Source organism: Pochonia chlamydosporia (genome assembly GCF_001653235.2).
Source record: "Pochonia chlamydosporia 170 chromosome Unknown PCv3seq00009, whole genome shotgun sequence".
In the NCBI taxonomy this organism is placed as follows: domain Eukaryota; kingdom Fungi; phylum Ascomycota; class Sordariomycetes; order Hypocreales; family Clavicipitaceae; genus Pochonia; species Pochonia chlamydosporia.
Window position 1 is genome coordinate 252547 of NW_019154044.1, and position 17155 is coordinate 269701.

The window sequence follows — 17155 nt, forward strand, 5'->3', positions numbered from 1 at the left end:
TCACTGACCAGTTTAAGTGGCTGCTTTTGCTCTATTCGTCTAGTTGGTTAAGTATTTCCATTTGATATATGCTTACATATAAATCCAAAGCATGCGCGACTAGGATGAGGCAAGAAATATCCAGGGACAAACGGGCCGCGCATCATTGAGGACAAACAATTGGATGTGCACGCTGGTATTTCCTTCTAGGGACTTTCGCATTATCAAAAGTCGACAGATCTGATCATTGAACTCAACAAGGAGCCTTTGGAATTCTTGTTCGGTGAAAACAAGCCCTCTGATGCGAAAGCCAGGGCCACTAAAAGTGATCCTCAAGCCAGATGCACTCTGTCCCGCTTGTAGCTCGCCCTTTAACTGTGCCAGTGACCCGACTTGGAACTCTGGCCGTGGAACCCAAGTTTCATAGATCATGCAGCCATCGCACACTTTTCCAACACTATATGTGAATGAAATCGATCCTGCATCTAGAGGATTCGACAAAAGGTCAGTCAGGGTAGCCTGAGCCATCATAGTCATTCCCTCGGTGCCTCTGCTTCTGGCGTTGGCTGTCCGTGATATTCGTACTGGTTCACAGGGAAGAGAGGAAATTTCCCACTCCCACTGGCGTATTTCAGGAAATAGCTGCATTATGAGGTTCTCTATTCTGCAAAATGAGAGAGTCAGGAACAAATGCCCCAATTGTGGCGCTGAAAACTTACTTTTCCCGCTCAGTGACGTACACCAACTTCGATCTCTGAGTGTCAGGCCAATAAATAGGGCCGCGACCATGGAATTCAAGAAAATAGTACGTCAAATTCCGATACACTTCAGTTGTGACGTGGTTCCAAGTGGACCTGTTCCAGTTTGGCAACCCAAAACACCTAGCACACTGGATTAAGTCGAAGATCAAAATTGCGGTGTCAGCATTGCTAAGGTCAGTATAACCGAGTTGGCCTAGAAGACAAAGCAAAGCAGGTAGAGTCATTGCCGTCTTTCTGCTTGATGATGAGATGAAGGAAGAAAGATATTAGGATGTATTGTGCAGCTGCCGCGACAAACCCAATCCTGGTGCAGCGGATCAGCGAAAGTAACTCACCGCAGTGCCATCTTTGACCCCAAAGGTTCTACCTGGTGCCCGACACACCCACCCTTATGATGAGGGCTGGTCAGCAGCTGCACCACCATTATTCTTCAACTACGCCACAAAACCGCCACTCGTCGTGGTGTGTGGTGACATGGCAGTACAAAGTGACTTCTAATATACAATGACCCTGCAGCACTGTAATGGAATTAAGTGATGATGGCGCACAGTACTGTACAGTACTGAACAGTATGTCCTGCTACTTGTGTGGCATACCATGGAAAGATATCTACCCGAACCTAAACTAACGACGCAGATAATATGACCACTCATAATTATGGAGTATTAGGGTGGAAGTTGCCATAAACAAGTGTGGTAATTTCTGTTGACAGGAAGCAGCAACAGCGTTTAGAACAAGACCAAGACCGCCGTGTATTTAATCTGCAACCGGGTTGGTGAGGAAATGGTGGCTAAAACAAAGCATTGTAACTGCGTTCAGAGAATCAGCATGATTGTTCCAAAGGAGTCTCGCCTTACTTTTCTCTTTGTCGATTGCACTTCTGGCCTTGGATCTGGCCTGATTCGGCTGGCTCTCTCTCATGGCCATTGCGTTATTGCTACGTCCTGTAACACCAAAAATGCTCCTGAACTAGTGGGTGAGGTTGAAGCTCACGAAAACTGCAACTGGCAGCATCTAAACGTCAGCCATTCCACGGGAAATGTTTTCATTGATAACCTGGAAAAGAATGGGACATCGATCGATGTGTTGATATATAATTCCAATGACAGTGATCATGAGCTGGAGATATCTAAGCGTCTGACGACTGACGGAGTGAGTAAACACCTCGACATGTCTTTCTTTGCTCCCTGCCAACTCATGTTCGCGATGATACCATACATGCGTGAGAGGGGCCACGGAGTAATCGTTGATGTGAGCTCTGCCATCGTCGAGGTTCCGATCCAAAGAGTTACTTGGACCCGGGGAACTAGCACGATTACTAGTGACACTACGGTGCACGACAAATCTTTTACCCACGAAGATATGTACCCACCAGTCGGTATGAGCTACATTCGAAGTCGCAAAAATGGTCACCAAACCCCAGGAAAAGCCGCTCTTCATAGTATGTTCCTTGGTTCTATAGTACAATCTATCACTAACTGCTTTAAGGTATCCTGCAGCTCATGGGAAACCAACTTGTGGATCATAATATCCACATTCTTTACAATATAGTGTATACAAGCCATGGGGGGGAAGATAGCTGTGCGAGGGATATATTTCTGGAGATAGTCAGGATGGCAAAACCCAAAGAACCTGCATTGTGCGCAGGGACAAACGCCAAAGACAACCAGCTTAATGACCGATCATTACCTTTCAAATTGCCTTTGAGAAGATCTATGGCGACATTGATGGAATAAGCGTATGAAAAGTGGGCAGTATGAATAGTTGGCTTAGTGCTTTGAATATGAGTAACTTGCTTTAATTTACTAAAGCCCAGATTGTAAGCTCCTTAGTGTTCGTGTTATACATCGCCGATCGAGATCTCGCCGCTAAACTCGGCGGGGGAGTCTATCAAGGGATGTAAATATATTCTGCGCAACTAAGACTCAACTACACACACATATACTCAACAAGGGAGCTGGTTCAGAGACGCACGGGCCACAGAAGTTGCAACAACATCAGTGGTCCGTGCGCAATTATTACATAAGCAAATTGAGAATCGGGGTGGATAATACAAGCACTCGGTTGTGAAATGGCCAAACTCAACTGCGTTGATGCTTTAGCCAGTACAGTATCAGGTCGCAGTAGTACAACATTAATGCTAGCTTAGTTTGTTGCTGGGAGAATTCCTATACTAGTTCCAGCGTCTCCTTCCTCCCTAATGTATTATGTATGCCACTTGTCTTCGCTAATGCCAACCTCCACTGGTACCGACGCACGATCGCCACCTAAGACTTATCAACCTGCGTCTTCCGCCGGTGCTATGTACGATAACAACTCGTCCATTGATAGAGATGAGAGATGACTTATTTTCGCCGCCTCCCAGGTAAATTTGGGAAGAGTAGATCCCGAATGGCTTTGCTGGAAGACTTTCCCAGCAGTACAAAGTTTTGTGATGTGGTCATCATTCATAAGCTTCTTGAAGTCTTCGAATTCGGATCTGTTGCCTGCCATGTCCACATACTCCTTTACTGTTGCTTTAGCAGGAGTAGTGGTCGCGTCTGTAGGAATGAAGTAAATTAAACCATTAAAAGCTTCGGAAATAGTGTTTAAACCTTTGCCATGCTCTCGATTAGTCCTAAGTGTGCCCGCTGACCAGCCGACTTTTTCGCAAATATTTTTCAAAAAGGCCGAGTCTGTCCTTAATTGCCCCATCTTTGACTCTTCAATGTCACGGACCAGTAGTATTTGGTCATATCGGCGACGAACCGCTAGTAAGTCTGATTCCTTTTCAGACCTTGCAAGATTTGTGATATGTTGTAAAACGCGATCCTGTGGCTTGCCCGGCGGCTTAGATACGCTGCTAGGGTGGCTGTCCTTACGAGTGGCTTCGACAATCTTAAAGAATTGTAGAATTACCGCCCTGCTACGGATTACAGCCGCAAGCCTGAAGACTTTCGCACTTGGTGGATTGCAGCGGTCAATTATTGGTATACTGCATTGCGGATCCTGCTCTATGATCTCGTCCGTGCACTTTTGTATCTCAATGAGTCTTTCAGCGTATTTAATCTTCCCTTCTTGATCATATAAGTTTCCTAGTCCACAACGGGGGCAATGCCTTAGCTCCAGGGGGAGAGGTTCCTCATTGCGTAAGAGAAAGTTTGTTGAAATAGCATAGCTATTCGTGAAGTTAATAACTGCATGATACTGCCTCGGTTCCGTAATGACCAGATCGCCAGCCTTGGTACAAAGTATTTCAAAATCAATATTTTGGTTGCGTAGTTCAGAGGGCGCAAAAAGTAGTCCCTGGTGTCGGACAAATTGGTCGCATGTGTCAGTGGCAAACGAGCGGATGTAGGTTTCAAACTTTTGGGTATGATGCTGCCTTATTATGATCCACAACTTCACCCCCGAAAGAGTAAGATTACAGGACCGGAAATGCGCGTCTTCGCGATGAAATGCAGTACCTGACCATTTTTCTCCGATATGATCATACACGGAGTTAACGCCTTCTATAGGACTAATCGCAGAGAGAACAGGTCCTGAATGAAGCAGGTTGCCAAAAGCAGCGATCAACCGTGGTCCAACGTAGTATTGCAGGGTCTTCTTTGGTGGGTCTCTCACTGCTTGCTCGAGAAAAGTCAACGCCTCCTCTTCTGATGGCGATTGTATGGGCGCCGAAAGATCAAGGCGTTGAAAGCCTGTTGATTTCGATTTGCTCAGACTGGTACACCCAGGCACCATAGACGTTGGCCTGTATTTGACGGCAAACTGTTCACCGTTCTGTGGATTGTTGAACTTCATGGCCGCCCAATCCACGTGGAAAGGACCCTCTACAGTAACTTTCCCGGCGAATGATGTCGTCCCAATAAGGCCCTCAAGACTATCGACCATTCTATCTCCCATTTGTTCGACTCGCAGATGTGGCGTAGTCTCAGAATCTGAAGCAAATAGGCTGTTCCGGCGTGTTTGGATTAAGTCATCGGTGCTTAGGTCTGACAAGGAAGATGAGGTCGGGCTGTCTAGTTCCATGTCACTATGGTATGTCGAACCAGGCTGCGGCACTGACATCTTTGGCCGAAGCTGGGCGAAACGAAGAGGCGGCGCCTTTTGCTGAAAAGTTCGAGCCTCTCGGCGATGCTTCCGACATCGTGACTGTGATTTTGCGGTCGCAATTGACATCTGGATCTTCTTTAAACTATTGGATATCTGTTCAATTGCTTGAAGAATGGTTTCCAATTCTGGCTGTTCAGGGAATGGGTGTGTCTTTTGCTGCTGTCTCCGATTTAGCCTGCCATGCTTCGTCACCTCTATTTCTTGCTGAAGCTCCGCGGCCATGGTCGCAATACGATGAATTTTAGCACTAATGTCAGACATATTGAGCTGTCTGATACAATGCAGAGGACTGAAAACCTAGAGATATATGGAAGAACAAAATTCCATCAAGCATGCTCAGGTGGAGGAAAAGTTTTGTTTGCATCGGGACGAAGATCACTTCAACCAGTGGCACATTTTTGGGTGGCTGGAATTATGTACCCCTCAGGTCAACCAACAACCTGCCACCCTCCCCTGGCTGCACAACCCCGTCTGTTCAAGGGTGGTAGGGGAGGACACCCCTGTCTTGTCACCAGCATTGACAGGGCACAGTAGGTGGTAAAGATTCGCTTAAATTGCTACGGACGGACTACGGGTTACAGTAAGTACCGCCTACTTATGATATATTTGTGTTACCTTTGAGCAGTCTGCGTCGTTGTCGCGGCCTGTTGCATATGTCCGGCGTTTCTCTCCGTTTGTGTGTGCTCTGGCCAAAATATGCGGACCAACCACTCCGCACCACTAGCTTACTAAGTGAGGTAGGTGAGCCGCTGATTGGGAAGGCTGACTTTACACCTGGAGCCCTCAATTCAATCTGCAGCAAGTCCCCGGTATAAAAAGACAATGACCGTCGCACTCGTCCGCACTCGTCTGTTTCGAATGTGGAAGGGGTGTGCTTGCCGTTGACCAAGATGATAGAATTTCTAAAGCGTTGCGAGACTTTCCGGTACGATTTGTCATCCACCGCTCGTACACAAAAGATATGCGCATGAACGTTGAATTTAGACCCTGCTCTTGTAGGAGGCACTTCAAGGTCAAGATAAAACAAAGTGGGAAATAACACAGAGACCAGAACTTCTTTGACGAGTTTGTTTAGCTTCTTGTCGTTGTACACCAGAGCCTTGAGAGCGGGAATGGCAGTTACGTCGTCAAGGCCCGTGGTTTCTGGGAGTTCGACGTCCAGCCTGTAGTTCCTGTCAACTGAGCTTTGTTTTTGGCATCCCATATATTTATCCCAATCTCTTTTCCCATCCATGCAGGACATGAGTGCGTCATAGAGGCATACTAACCACTTGGGACCCTTTTTCTTTTCTATTTTCGCAGCTGGTGCTGAGTATCCTGTGCCACCACTTAGTATGAAGTCTGGTTCGTCATCTCCATTTAGAGCTGCGAATTCTGTTCGGGCGAGAAATATGGGATTGTTCTGAATAACCCCAGCGTCGCAAAATACTTTACCAATGCCCCCACTGTCTCTACCTGCTGCATCAGCTGCCAAAGTCTCGATTCTTTTAGCAGGGAAGTATCTGTAGCCTTCGTCAGTAATGCCGGCATAATCCTGTCAATGATCTTTAGAACCAGACTGACACTGGGGCCGCTGAGCTGCTTTGGGCACTGTGATTTGTTAGAGACTTTGGAAAAGAGCGTCATCGAGAGTACCTACACTTCCCAAGTCTCGACTGATTCACAGCCTTCCATCGCACAATAGCCTGCCCTTTCTTCTCCATGTCCATTGTAGTTATTAAAGAGATGGATGGTCGGCTGATCGGTGTTGGCGGTCAGAACACCAATTTTAGCGCCAATAGTGTGGGCATGTGAGGGGTCAGTGAGTTTCTGGTGTCCGTGAACATGCTGAAGGGCTTTAGCGATACCGCTGTCAGGGTATATAGAACCAGTAATCAGGGCGAGAATCCACTTGCAGACAGTGCTCTCAACCCGCGGCCGGAAAGCCTCTAGAGCCAGGCTCTCGAATTCTGCTGCACATCTTCGCGCCGACCAGCCTTCCATGTACAAAGTGAGCAATACTAAAGCACCTAGAGAGGACATGTCAGTTGCGAGAGTAGCCCGAAGTTCTGATACAGACGACAAACCGGCGCTTGAGCCATAAACGTGAGTGAAGAACTCCTGAATTGGTATGTCTAGGTCCAAAGCTTCTTCGATCATGCAGAGTATGGTTATTGGGATTATGCCGCGTCCGCCGCCTCCATCAATGCATAAAATGCTGTGTCCCGCCGTGGGTGGTCTTACTTTCACATATAGCGCAGCATCTTTGCCGCATAGTATGCAGTCTTCTAATACCAGCAGCCATGGGTCTGACTTATCAGATTTGCCAAAAATGAGCAGGCAGTTCTCACACAACCAGTGACCGCAGAGTGACTTATATTGCGGGTGCTTAGCCAGACATGCTAAGCATGTCTTATTGCTCCTAATATCAGCCCATCTCTCAGAATGCTTTTGCAGGGTCGAGAGATGAACTTTAACTGCCGACTTTTCAAAAACAAGGCGTTGAAAGAATTGCTCGAAGTGTTTAGATATCTGATCAGTAAATGCCCGAGGATGCAGGACACCGCCAGCCAGATCCAGCTGAAACGCACGCCGGCCGGCTTCGAGGCAGGCCTGCTCGTATAGTTTGCAGAAGACTTCTGCCGGATGGAATACTATCTGGGAAATTAGAGGGGCAAGTACAAGAGTAAATGTGTTGTACGTACAATGCATGCCTGGTGGGTAATGATTCAACAGTATACTCGATGCGATGGTTTCAACAGCGAAATCTAACAGGTCTCTAGGAGAAGTAAGCCTCTCGACAAAATTTTGTATATGTAAAGCAAGATCTGGGTTGACTGGAAAATCTTGCCGGGAAGCGACAATTGGGTCAAACGATATTTCGATATTGCCCATTGCATCGAAAGCCCTGTCGATCAAACACTTCAAATGTTGAACGGAAAAGAGCTGTCTGAATTGGCAACGCCCTTCCCGGACAGCAGCTGCTTCTCGGCTTAAAATTGGCTGCAAGGCAGCAAAGGTGTGTCCCTTGTTCATCTTGACTACACAAAGAGTTGAAAAATAATGGCTCAAGTCATGACTTCCTGAGTCAGTGACGATTCTATTTAAGAGCTTTTCGGCCACTGTCTCTGCAAGTGTTTCCAGTAGATGGCTTCCATCTAGGACGACTACCAGGCGAGGGAGAAACTTCTTGCGAATATCAGTATTGCATTGCTTTGTCCACCGGGCGATTTGATGCGCGATATTTCTCAAGTCGTCGTTGCTATAGGAGACGAAGCAAAAGACGTCGCTGAAAGGATATAGCAGATCTGAAAATACGTTATTCTGGACTTCTGGTCCTGCTTTACCGGCCGAGAGTTGGCATTCTCTTTCCGCAATGCAACAGGACAATTTATTGCCATGCTGTTTGTAAAGACTTGAAGTCGCCACAAGGAGTGGTTCAGGACTTCCTTCGGATAGATTCAAACAGAACTGACCAGACTGCCTTTTTGGTTTTTCGAAGAAATCAGGGAGCTGTCTACAACCTACCACTGTTACAAGACTTGGGCAATTCTCTACACCAGATAAACTACTGGTGACCTCGCCGAGCCTGGCAGACATGGAAATGGTCGGATGTCGGCCCCCTCGATACCAGAGCCAGTGGGCGCATTTTTTGGCCATATTGATTGAAGTGGCACTCAGTACAGACAGTATCGCAAAATGAAGATATCAATAGGATTCAGTTTTAATGACTAAACTTTTGGTAAACCTCTCAGCACCTTCTCCTCGATATATTTATACAATAAAGCAGACGGTAGTTGGTACGGTTTCGACCCTATGAGTAGTGGCACAGTCCGAAAACATCACACTGCCGTGTTCACCGGGAGGGAGTCCATTCTCGCCGCAACTCGAATGCTAGAATACATTCTAGCTCCAGAATTTCTCGAAATAGCCATTGCGCCTTGTATTTGCCCTTAGATTCGAATTCAACCTCCACCATAAGCTGGAAGTTCCTTGAATTGGCACACCGCAAATATGTAACTGGCGCTTTCTTCTGTCAACTTCGCAAAGTGCTAAACACATAAGAAGTATAAGTATGTCCGATTGGACCCGTTGATCGTGGTTTATCTGCAAGACAGCACTTGTTTTAAACCTAATATGCCTCGCGAGGATAGCGAGGATCTCATTTGGATTGCAAGTGTCATGCAGCGTGAACCTGCCACCACTGGCATACGAATACGCTGTGCCGTCAGGTGCTAATGAGTGAGTGCACTTCCATACAAGCTGTTTCCAGACCTTGTCAGTTGTGTTCGTCGACATCCAGGCCTGCCAATGTCCAAATATTGCTCCGCTGTGTCATGCCTTCCGGCTCGTCCATATCGCTTATACCAATTTGCATAGTATGAGAGAAACACGGCAAATAGCAAGTTCCTATCACAAGTCCCTTGTTGTCTTGGCCCGAATGAAGCGTCATTTGGGTGCCTATCATACAGGAAACCATCTCAGCATGAAAACGGCTGCCATCGCTACACGTGATATTGTAGGCGGCACAGAAGATCTTTTTTTTTTTGATAATGAATTGCTTTGATCGCATGTTACTGACGTTACATGTACTTGGTGAGATTCCCATTGCGATACTTTGATGCAGGGTGATGGGGGAGTTGATTGTTTGTTTTAACGATGTCGGCAAACGGGTACTTGCAATTTTTGGCACAGTATGTATAACTTGCTAGCCTTGTTGGCATATCAAGATAGAATATTGCGACGCGTTTAACCGCAAACAGAGAACGACGCCAGGGGAATTCCAAATATAGACATAATTAAGGGGATGGGATTGTCGATGTACAATTGATTGTGTGTCCACCCAATTGCACCACCCGCCTAGGTCCAACTAAGAGTAAAGACGCGCGTACAAACAGTGCCTTCTTTAGAAAGCGATGTCCCATTTGCTCCGTGATGGGAAGCTGATCTGAAATCGTGGCCAATTTCTTTTGCGAAGACGATCTCTGTTCCCGCCACTTACCTCACACATGCTCTCTTATAAATCCTGCCAAAGCGGAACTGCTTAGGAGGACTGTTCTCAGACTCAGACAAACATTCAACACTTGGTAGATGCTATGTATTAATATCCCACCTCTTGTGGCTCACTTTCGGCAACATGGCAACGGGATCTCACGAAGAAGTTCAAATCCCAACCGTCGACGGCTACCGTCTTCACGGATGGCTTTATCCATCAACGGGGAAAGGCCCAGCCGTAGTCATGTCTCCGGGAGTATGTACAACTCTGAACATATCTATGCATATCACTAATAGGTTGTAGTTTCTATGTTTGAAGGAGATGATGCTACCTCAAATAGCCGCATACTTCCAAAGGCATAATATTAATGCCCTTATCTACGATCCTCGCGGGTATGGCGAGAGTTCTTCAAATGCTCTAAACGACTTAGATCCTGCGCAACATTTGGAGGACTGTATAGACGCTCTAACATTTATAACCAGTCAATCAACAGTTGATCCAGAAAGTGTCGGATATTGGGGCGTGTCATACTCAGGAACACTTTCTCTTTGTGCGGCAGCAATGGACAGCAGAGCCAAGTTTGTCATCTCATGCTGCCCATGGGTGAAGTACTTTCATGATGAAGATGCTTTAAAATACCTGCAAATGGCAATGAATGATAGGGTTTTGCGACTTCAGGGAGCAGCGCCTTGTACTATTGCTCTGTACGACGGTCAGCAAACTACCGGACCTTTTTTTCACATTCCCAGCCGTAAAGGTGCTGAGAAGGCATACAAGTGGGTGTCCAACGTTAAAAGGCACTTCCCTAATTATAGACACTTTGTCACACTTCAAACGCTAGCAAATCTCATCAAATGGTCACCATCTGGCCTGATACAACTACGACAATTTATACCAACTCTAATGCTCATTCCGGAAGAAGATCAGCTTTCACCCCCCGATGAACAGCTAAAGCTTTTTAAAAGCTTGTCTGGCCCGAAAGAAATGTATGTAGTTAGTGGCGAGGATCATTTTGGTCTGCTCATGGGACCAGAACGGGAGAAGCTGTTGGGATTGCAAATATCATTTATACTAAAAACCACAAAAAAAGAAACTGGCGTAGTCCGAGGAAACCTGTAGAAGGTATTAGAGGGCTAATATTAGATTGTTAAAATACTTTAGTATTAATAATAGCAGGTTTGCTTTCTATGGCTGCTTTAACCACCTAACTCGGTGGTATTATTGATACTATTACTGTAAGTATTGTTGACTAACTATCTAAGTGTCTAACTTTTTGAAATGTAATTTTATATCTAACCTATAAGTCTAGAGTCCGAAGTCGCGGCAAAGCTAGGCAAGCTCTATCTCAAGAAGTTATTGTATTTCAGTATGTAATTGTCGCAGTGCTTAAACCTTGCATGCGTCGAGGACCCATTGTAGGAAACATTCTTTTCGTGGTACAAAGGTCTTTCGGTTTGAGAGTTTTATCTATTGTCTATTGCATGCATAACTTAAATTGTGTAAAGAAGCGTATCAGACCCAAGGTTAGCCAGGAAATTACAGATGTATTGCATAACTCATAGTTGTTACTGCAAATTGGGTTTTGGTACCTGTGTGGTACATGGTAGCTCAGTTGCCTACTCTTGCTTCAATAGAAAGCGGACGCCTTGTTCGCCTTTTGGTGTCGCAATACATACCTTCGCGAGGGCAGGGCTTTAAGTACTTGTAATAATATCCCGCTATTCTTGGAACCGAACCTAGTCTGCCAGTCGGGATATGAATCAAGCATACGTAACGGACCAAAGGTGAGCCATCTAGTATCTTTAACAGGAAATGCCTCTAAATGGTAGGCATTTAGAGAATTAGCGCCTCTGGTAGCATCACTGTGGGTGGTTCGCCTCAGGAACGATAGCTCAATAGACTCGATATAGATAGGCTAAAACACCAGGTTAGAACGTGCCGCGAGTTGCCAGTACTCATGGTCTCGATCTAGGAAGTGGAGAGATAGGCTCTATCTAATGAGGAATTGCACGTAAACTGCTCATTCTTTGGCAAGATGGTTGGTCACAGCGTTTGAGGCGTTTAATGTAGTTATAGGGAATAAGGAATACAGAGATTCTGAAAGCAATAGCTAGGAGCAGAGCCATAAGCGCTTATTCGGCTCTCTAGATATCGACGTACTGGTCTCCCCAATTCAAGTTGTCTTGTGAGCTGCCAAGGCCCGTTTGTGTAATACATAACCAGATACAGGAGCCTACCAGGGTCATTTTTGATAATGCTGTCAGTGGTACGCACATTCTTTAAGGTACTCCAGGATATGCTTTCCTTCATGCTCGGGAGACGCTATCATAATAGACAACTAACTGCATTTCCGTCCCTGAATAGGCAACTTACTTTAAATCACTGTCAATAATTATAAAAATGAAGTGAAATAAACCAAATTTATTGCATCAAAATTCTGGAAAAGCTTCAATGTAAACTGTAATGGACACGTAATAGTGTTAGTATATATCTATAATTGCGACTCTAGCGTCTGTTCGTACTATACTGCTAGGAATAACAGACGAATAGGTCGAATGTGTTAAAGACAGGTAACTCAAATTAGTGAAAATACAAATAACGAATAGATATTCTAGGTCCTCTCACACACCGAATCACTCAACCGCAATGGTCCAAGCGAGTATATTGATCATTGTCTAGGCGACTAAGAACGAGTATCCAATGCTAAGGAAGAAAGAGGAAACAAGACGAGGAAAAGGAGAGCTCTTAAGCTTAAGAAGTAATGGGAAGCAATCTCGTTTGTGATGGGTCCCGGCCCGGCGGCCGAGCCAACCTGGTGCATCAACATAGCTTACTGTGCCTCCGATTAAAAGTCCTTTGCAGTGTAAGAAGGGGGTGCTGCCTCATAAGCACACTCAGGAGATGGCCATTGTGAATATGGAGGCGGCGAATCCTCGTTGAACGTAGTGCATGAGAAGACATTTGGATGCTCGTTGAGATGCTCAACGGTAAATATGCATGTTTGGGTTAGGTGACTTCGATTCTTAGGGCGTTTGGGAAGGGTATATCCTAAAACGATCAAAATCGTCAGTAGTGGTCTAAGGAATGCAGATAGACCAGCCATACTAAGGTATAACTTTATCTTATTCATTGCGGAATGGTAAGAAGAGTTTGTAGCCTCGCTCTCCTCACCATGCTCAATCTCGGGTACAAAGGACAGAGCCCTCATCTTCCGCGAGTAGGTTGTCACAGCGTGTACTGCCTCCCTGAACTTTTGTCCTCTAGGTTCCGCTGCTTTAGTATTTCTACAAGTATCCCATGTTTTCTTCAGGATGCTGATATTCAGTCGACAGTTGTCTAGTAGTGTGGAGAAGGAGCATTCGGTCTCGTAATCGCGAATATGGCGCTCTGCTAACAGCCAACCTGCGAAGTATCAGCATTTGAATAGATCATTTATGTTGAGTTACACACCATCTCTGCCAATTACTAAACCTTCTGGTAAACCCTCAGGCATAATAGGCTGTTAGTGCGACGGCTTTTGATTGAAATACAGCGGAATTCGCCTCAAGTGTTTTGATTTCGTGTTCAATACACACATGATCAAAGTCCAATGATGGAGGATGTTGAAGCGCTTTTCTTCTGTAAATATTACGGCATAGCCTAGAGAGGTGTCTATTCTTAGCCCATTAGAGGTGGGCTTTGCCTACGTTTTTGGCCTGGGGTGGTGTCGAAAGTTCCCTAGGGCACACCCTCGGTCATTGGCGTGATGTGTTGGCAGAGGGCGGCGGAAGAAGCGGATAGTTTGAAATGTCCGACCGCAAGCTTCCTAGACATTCTGTGAGGGCTGGTGTTAATATACATACTAGCAATACCCTTCCCTACTGTTACGGCACTAAATATTCCTCAACTCGTTGGTATATAGTACCTTGCATTTGTTAGATCAAGGTTTTCAGGTCAGCCCGGAATATTAACAGATACGGCAAAGAGGTAGACAATGTGTAAGTGACAAGTCCTAGGTGGGTTCGTTAATTCAATACTCTAAATCAATAGTTCAGATAATCTACTCACTTTTCAAGGCCCTCACATTGAAGCAGCCCTCACGATGTGTTTGGTTCTTGATGCCATTGTGTGGGCTCTCGGAGTGGCTGTATTTATTTGCTACTGCGCCTTCGATCACTCTTCATTGTGGAAGCAGAGCTACGCTCATTCAAACCTGTTCACCCCTGACGGCACAATAATGTCACTTTACTGGTTGGTCCTTTCGTGTGTTTCTATGTCCTGTGCAAGATTCAACACAACTAAAGGAAAATAGGCTCAACCTCCTCAACCTGCAGTTTGCATCTATCATGAATGGCTTTTTCACAAAAGTTAATACCTATGTGCAAGATCTCGCAGACATAAGCCATCATTTTATTCTTGATAGTATCCTTTACGCTGCTTTTGTGTTTCTCTTCGTGCATTCTTACTTTATTGCTGCTGAGTGCGTCTTATTCTTCAAGCTGGTCAATCTGGCCCTGCTTTATTTCAGAAATCAGAAACTGTCAGTATTGGTTCACTCCTCTTTCGTGTCTGGACCTCTCGCGTGGAATATCTTTGCTCTGTACTGGGTTGCATCTTGTGTCGTACCTTCAACAAATTCTGCTTCACACATCATGGGATTATTTTCCGTATCGTCCATTTTAGGCTATGGGCTATTTTTCGGTTTCGCTTACAGGGTGAGTTTCTCCCGCTTGAGTTTGAGACCAACAGCCAACAGGTTGCTTAAGTATGCCTGCAGGATCATTCTATGAGTCTTTTTTTCAGCGCTATATCGTTGAGCGTTTCCGTTTATCATTTTGTGCACGGTGAGGGCTCTGTAGAGTGGGTTCCGTCAGCTGCGATAGCCGCCATTCTTTACACGTTAGCCGCGATCCTTGCAACAGCGTCCAACAACATTATGGCGGTGTCGCAAAATTACAGTCACATAGACATAGAGAAGACAGCGAGGGTTTCGAGATGTATGCAGAATGCCTGATACGTTTGGGGCGACACGAGTGGTTGATGATATGAGGATGTCCTCAACCATGTCAATGGGAGTTGTGCGGGAGGCGTGGAGCTAAATTGACGAAAGACACATTTTTTCCAAATCTGTGTCACTTTACTAAGTATATTTATGTTCGTTCGTAAAATACAGAACTTGGAACGTGAAGTGTACAACAAGAGTATGGGTGCGGTTGGCCAAGGCAAATCTGTAAATACCAACTAGCAGTGGGATGAAATCACGAAAGAAAACGGGTGGTAGTGATTTGGTAAGTAATATAAAGAACACATGTTCATGTAAGAAATTTAATTTTTTGAATCTCTGAATAAACGTACGATAATGCGACCATTATCACAAAGTAAATCGTAGGATGACCTTGTAAATGGCTAGCGCTGATAACATTATGAAGCCATAACCTATGATCAAACCCCAAGCCACCATAGCATCAAACCAACTCATTTCTTTCGACATATAAACACTTGTAAGCACTGATATGAGAGCTATGATAGAATTGAATATACCAGGGCTCTTAGAACGTTAGCAGGCGGGATGGAATACTCCATGTCTTTATCAACTCACAAAAAAAGCCTACTAATCAGCCAGATGTAGTTGTGTCTCAAAATCCACCATAGCCAGGCAATACCTAGCCCCCCTATGACACATGATGCTATCGCAATCCCACTAAGTGATCTAGGAAGAGCATGTTGCACCAATCTACCGGGCTGAGAGCCGTTGAGAAGGCCTGTGCGGTTGATGGCGCGCAACGTCCCCGGGAACACAACATACCCTGCAAGAAGCAACCATTTGAAGATAACAGCTAAGATATTATACCTATCTTTGATAACGTGAGATTTAAGAACCATTTCGTCATAAGACCGATGAGGTTTGTTCTGAGCAGCTATGTTTGTTTCAATCTGTCTGGGGTCGCCATTTTGCTGAGTTTTAGCGCCCATGTTTTGATGCTTTTCTTCGAAATAATCAACTTACTTTAATGCACGTCTTTTTGGGTATTAAAAAGGGAAAGATAGGGCACGAAAAGGAGAGGCAGACAGTTTAGGTTTGCGAAGGATATGACACCTGGCTTTATAAAGTTAGATGTGCTGTGGACGATATCGTTTCCCTAGTAGCCAAATTCAGACACACGCTGCCGATTTCTTTTTCAACTCCCCCACTTCCTCTTATCATCGTATGCAACAAATTAGTTTGTGCTACTCCATGTAGGCAATTTACAACATGGATATCAGCCAGTACTATGCGGCTATCATAGCCACTCCTCTCTTGGTCCTTCTTGCACACACTTTAATGTTGCAGCTCCCAGCTCTTAGAGAGTCCGCTTGGGAACTGCTTCGACATTACGTTTTAGCAAACCTCCCAGGAAAACTGAAAGGGTATCTGTCTGCAACAAAGCGAAGATTGCCTCCTGGGGTTGCCTCATTTTACTCCTTCTTTATACTCATTAATATTTTCTGTGTGACTGTCGACATATCAAGGGTGTCTGGAAAGATGCAGTTGCGAGTCGTAGAATCGGCGGTGTTTCTACAAAGGTTAGGCGGGTTGGCGTTGATAAATTCATTAATTTTGTTCGCTACTGGGCAGTTTCATCCCGTTACAACCGTTATTTCGATTCCATACAAGTCCTATCGTCGAGCTCATGCTTGTGTTGGATTTGCCGTGATGACCAGTGCGGTGCTTCATTGCTTCCTGGGGTTGCGCAAGCTCACAAATGGGCCTCAAATTGGTGGTATCGTCGCTGTATCGTCAATCGGCATTCTTTGTTTGTCGTCAATTCCGCTTCTAGGCCTCCGTGTCAAGTTCTATGAAGTCTTTGCGGCTGCACATTTCTGCCTATCAATAGTTGTTCTAGTGGCGACATGGATTCACTTATCGCATTTGTCCCTCTTCACGCCACCAAAGCTGTATCTCTTTCTGGCATCTTGTTGTTACGGTCTCCTCAAACTCTTTCGTCTGGCGTGCATGATCCAAGCCAATATTTCGACCGATGGTAAAAAGTCTACGGCGACTATCCGGGATGTCAACGGCGACATGGAGGTTCGAATTCGGCTGGCCCGCCCTCTCAGCATTCTCCCGGGTCAATTCATATACCTTAGGCTTCCTTTACTACGTATACCATCAACGATTTTGCAGTCCCATCCCTTCCAGATTGCATGGGACTACTTCGAGATGGATCAACAAACAATCATAGTCAATGTTGAACCGCGCCAGGGGTTTTCGCTGGCTATCGCTGCTGCCGCTCGACAAGGGGTTGACAAGAGACACCTGGCGCTCGTGGAAGGACCATATGGGCAGTCCATTCAGGTTGATAATTGCGAAATTGGCCTTATATTC

General features: G+C 45.5%; 3 protein-coding genes across 3 annotated transcripts; 1 reads left to right on the forward strand and 2 right to left on the reverse strand.

Moving 5' to 3' along the window:
• Positions 1–1523: 1523 nt before the first annotated feature.
• Positions 1524–2476, forward strand: VFPPC_10624 (hypothetical protein; the record flags this gene model as incomplete). The annotated part of the gene is made up of 2 exons (XM_018288956.1): positions 1524–2171; positions 2240–2476. 2 exons carry the CDS (start codon positions 1524–1526, stop codon positions 2474–2476), a joined length of 885 nt encoding a protein of 294 aa, XP_018138104.1.
• Positions 2477–3017: 541 nt separating this feature from the next.
• Positions 3018–5096, reverse strand: VFPPC_10625 (transcription factor; the record flags this gene model as incomplete). The annotated part of the gene is made up of 1 exon (XM_018288957.1): positions 3018–5096. One exon carries the CDS (start codon positions 5094–5096, stop codon positions 3018–3020), a length of 2079 nt encoding a protein of 692 aa, XP_018138105.1.
• A 162-nt stretch (positions 5097–5258) lies between these two features.
• Positions 5259–8474, reverse strand: VFPPC_10626 (patatin-like phospholipase; the record flags this gene model as incomplete). The annotated part of the gene is made up of 4 exons (XM_018288958.1): positions 5259–5383; positions 5466–6344; positions 6503–6670; positions 6731–8474. 4 exons carry the CDS (start codon positions 8472–8474, stop codon positions 5259–5261), a joined length of 2916 nt encoding a protein of 971 aa, XP_018138106.1.
• Positions 8475–17155: the final 8681 nt, after the last annotated feature.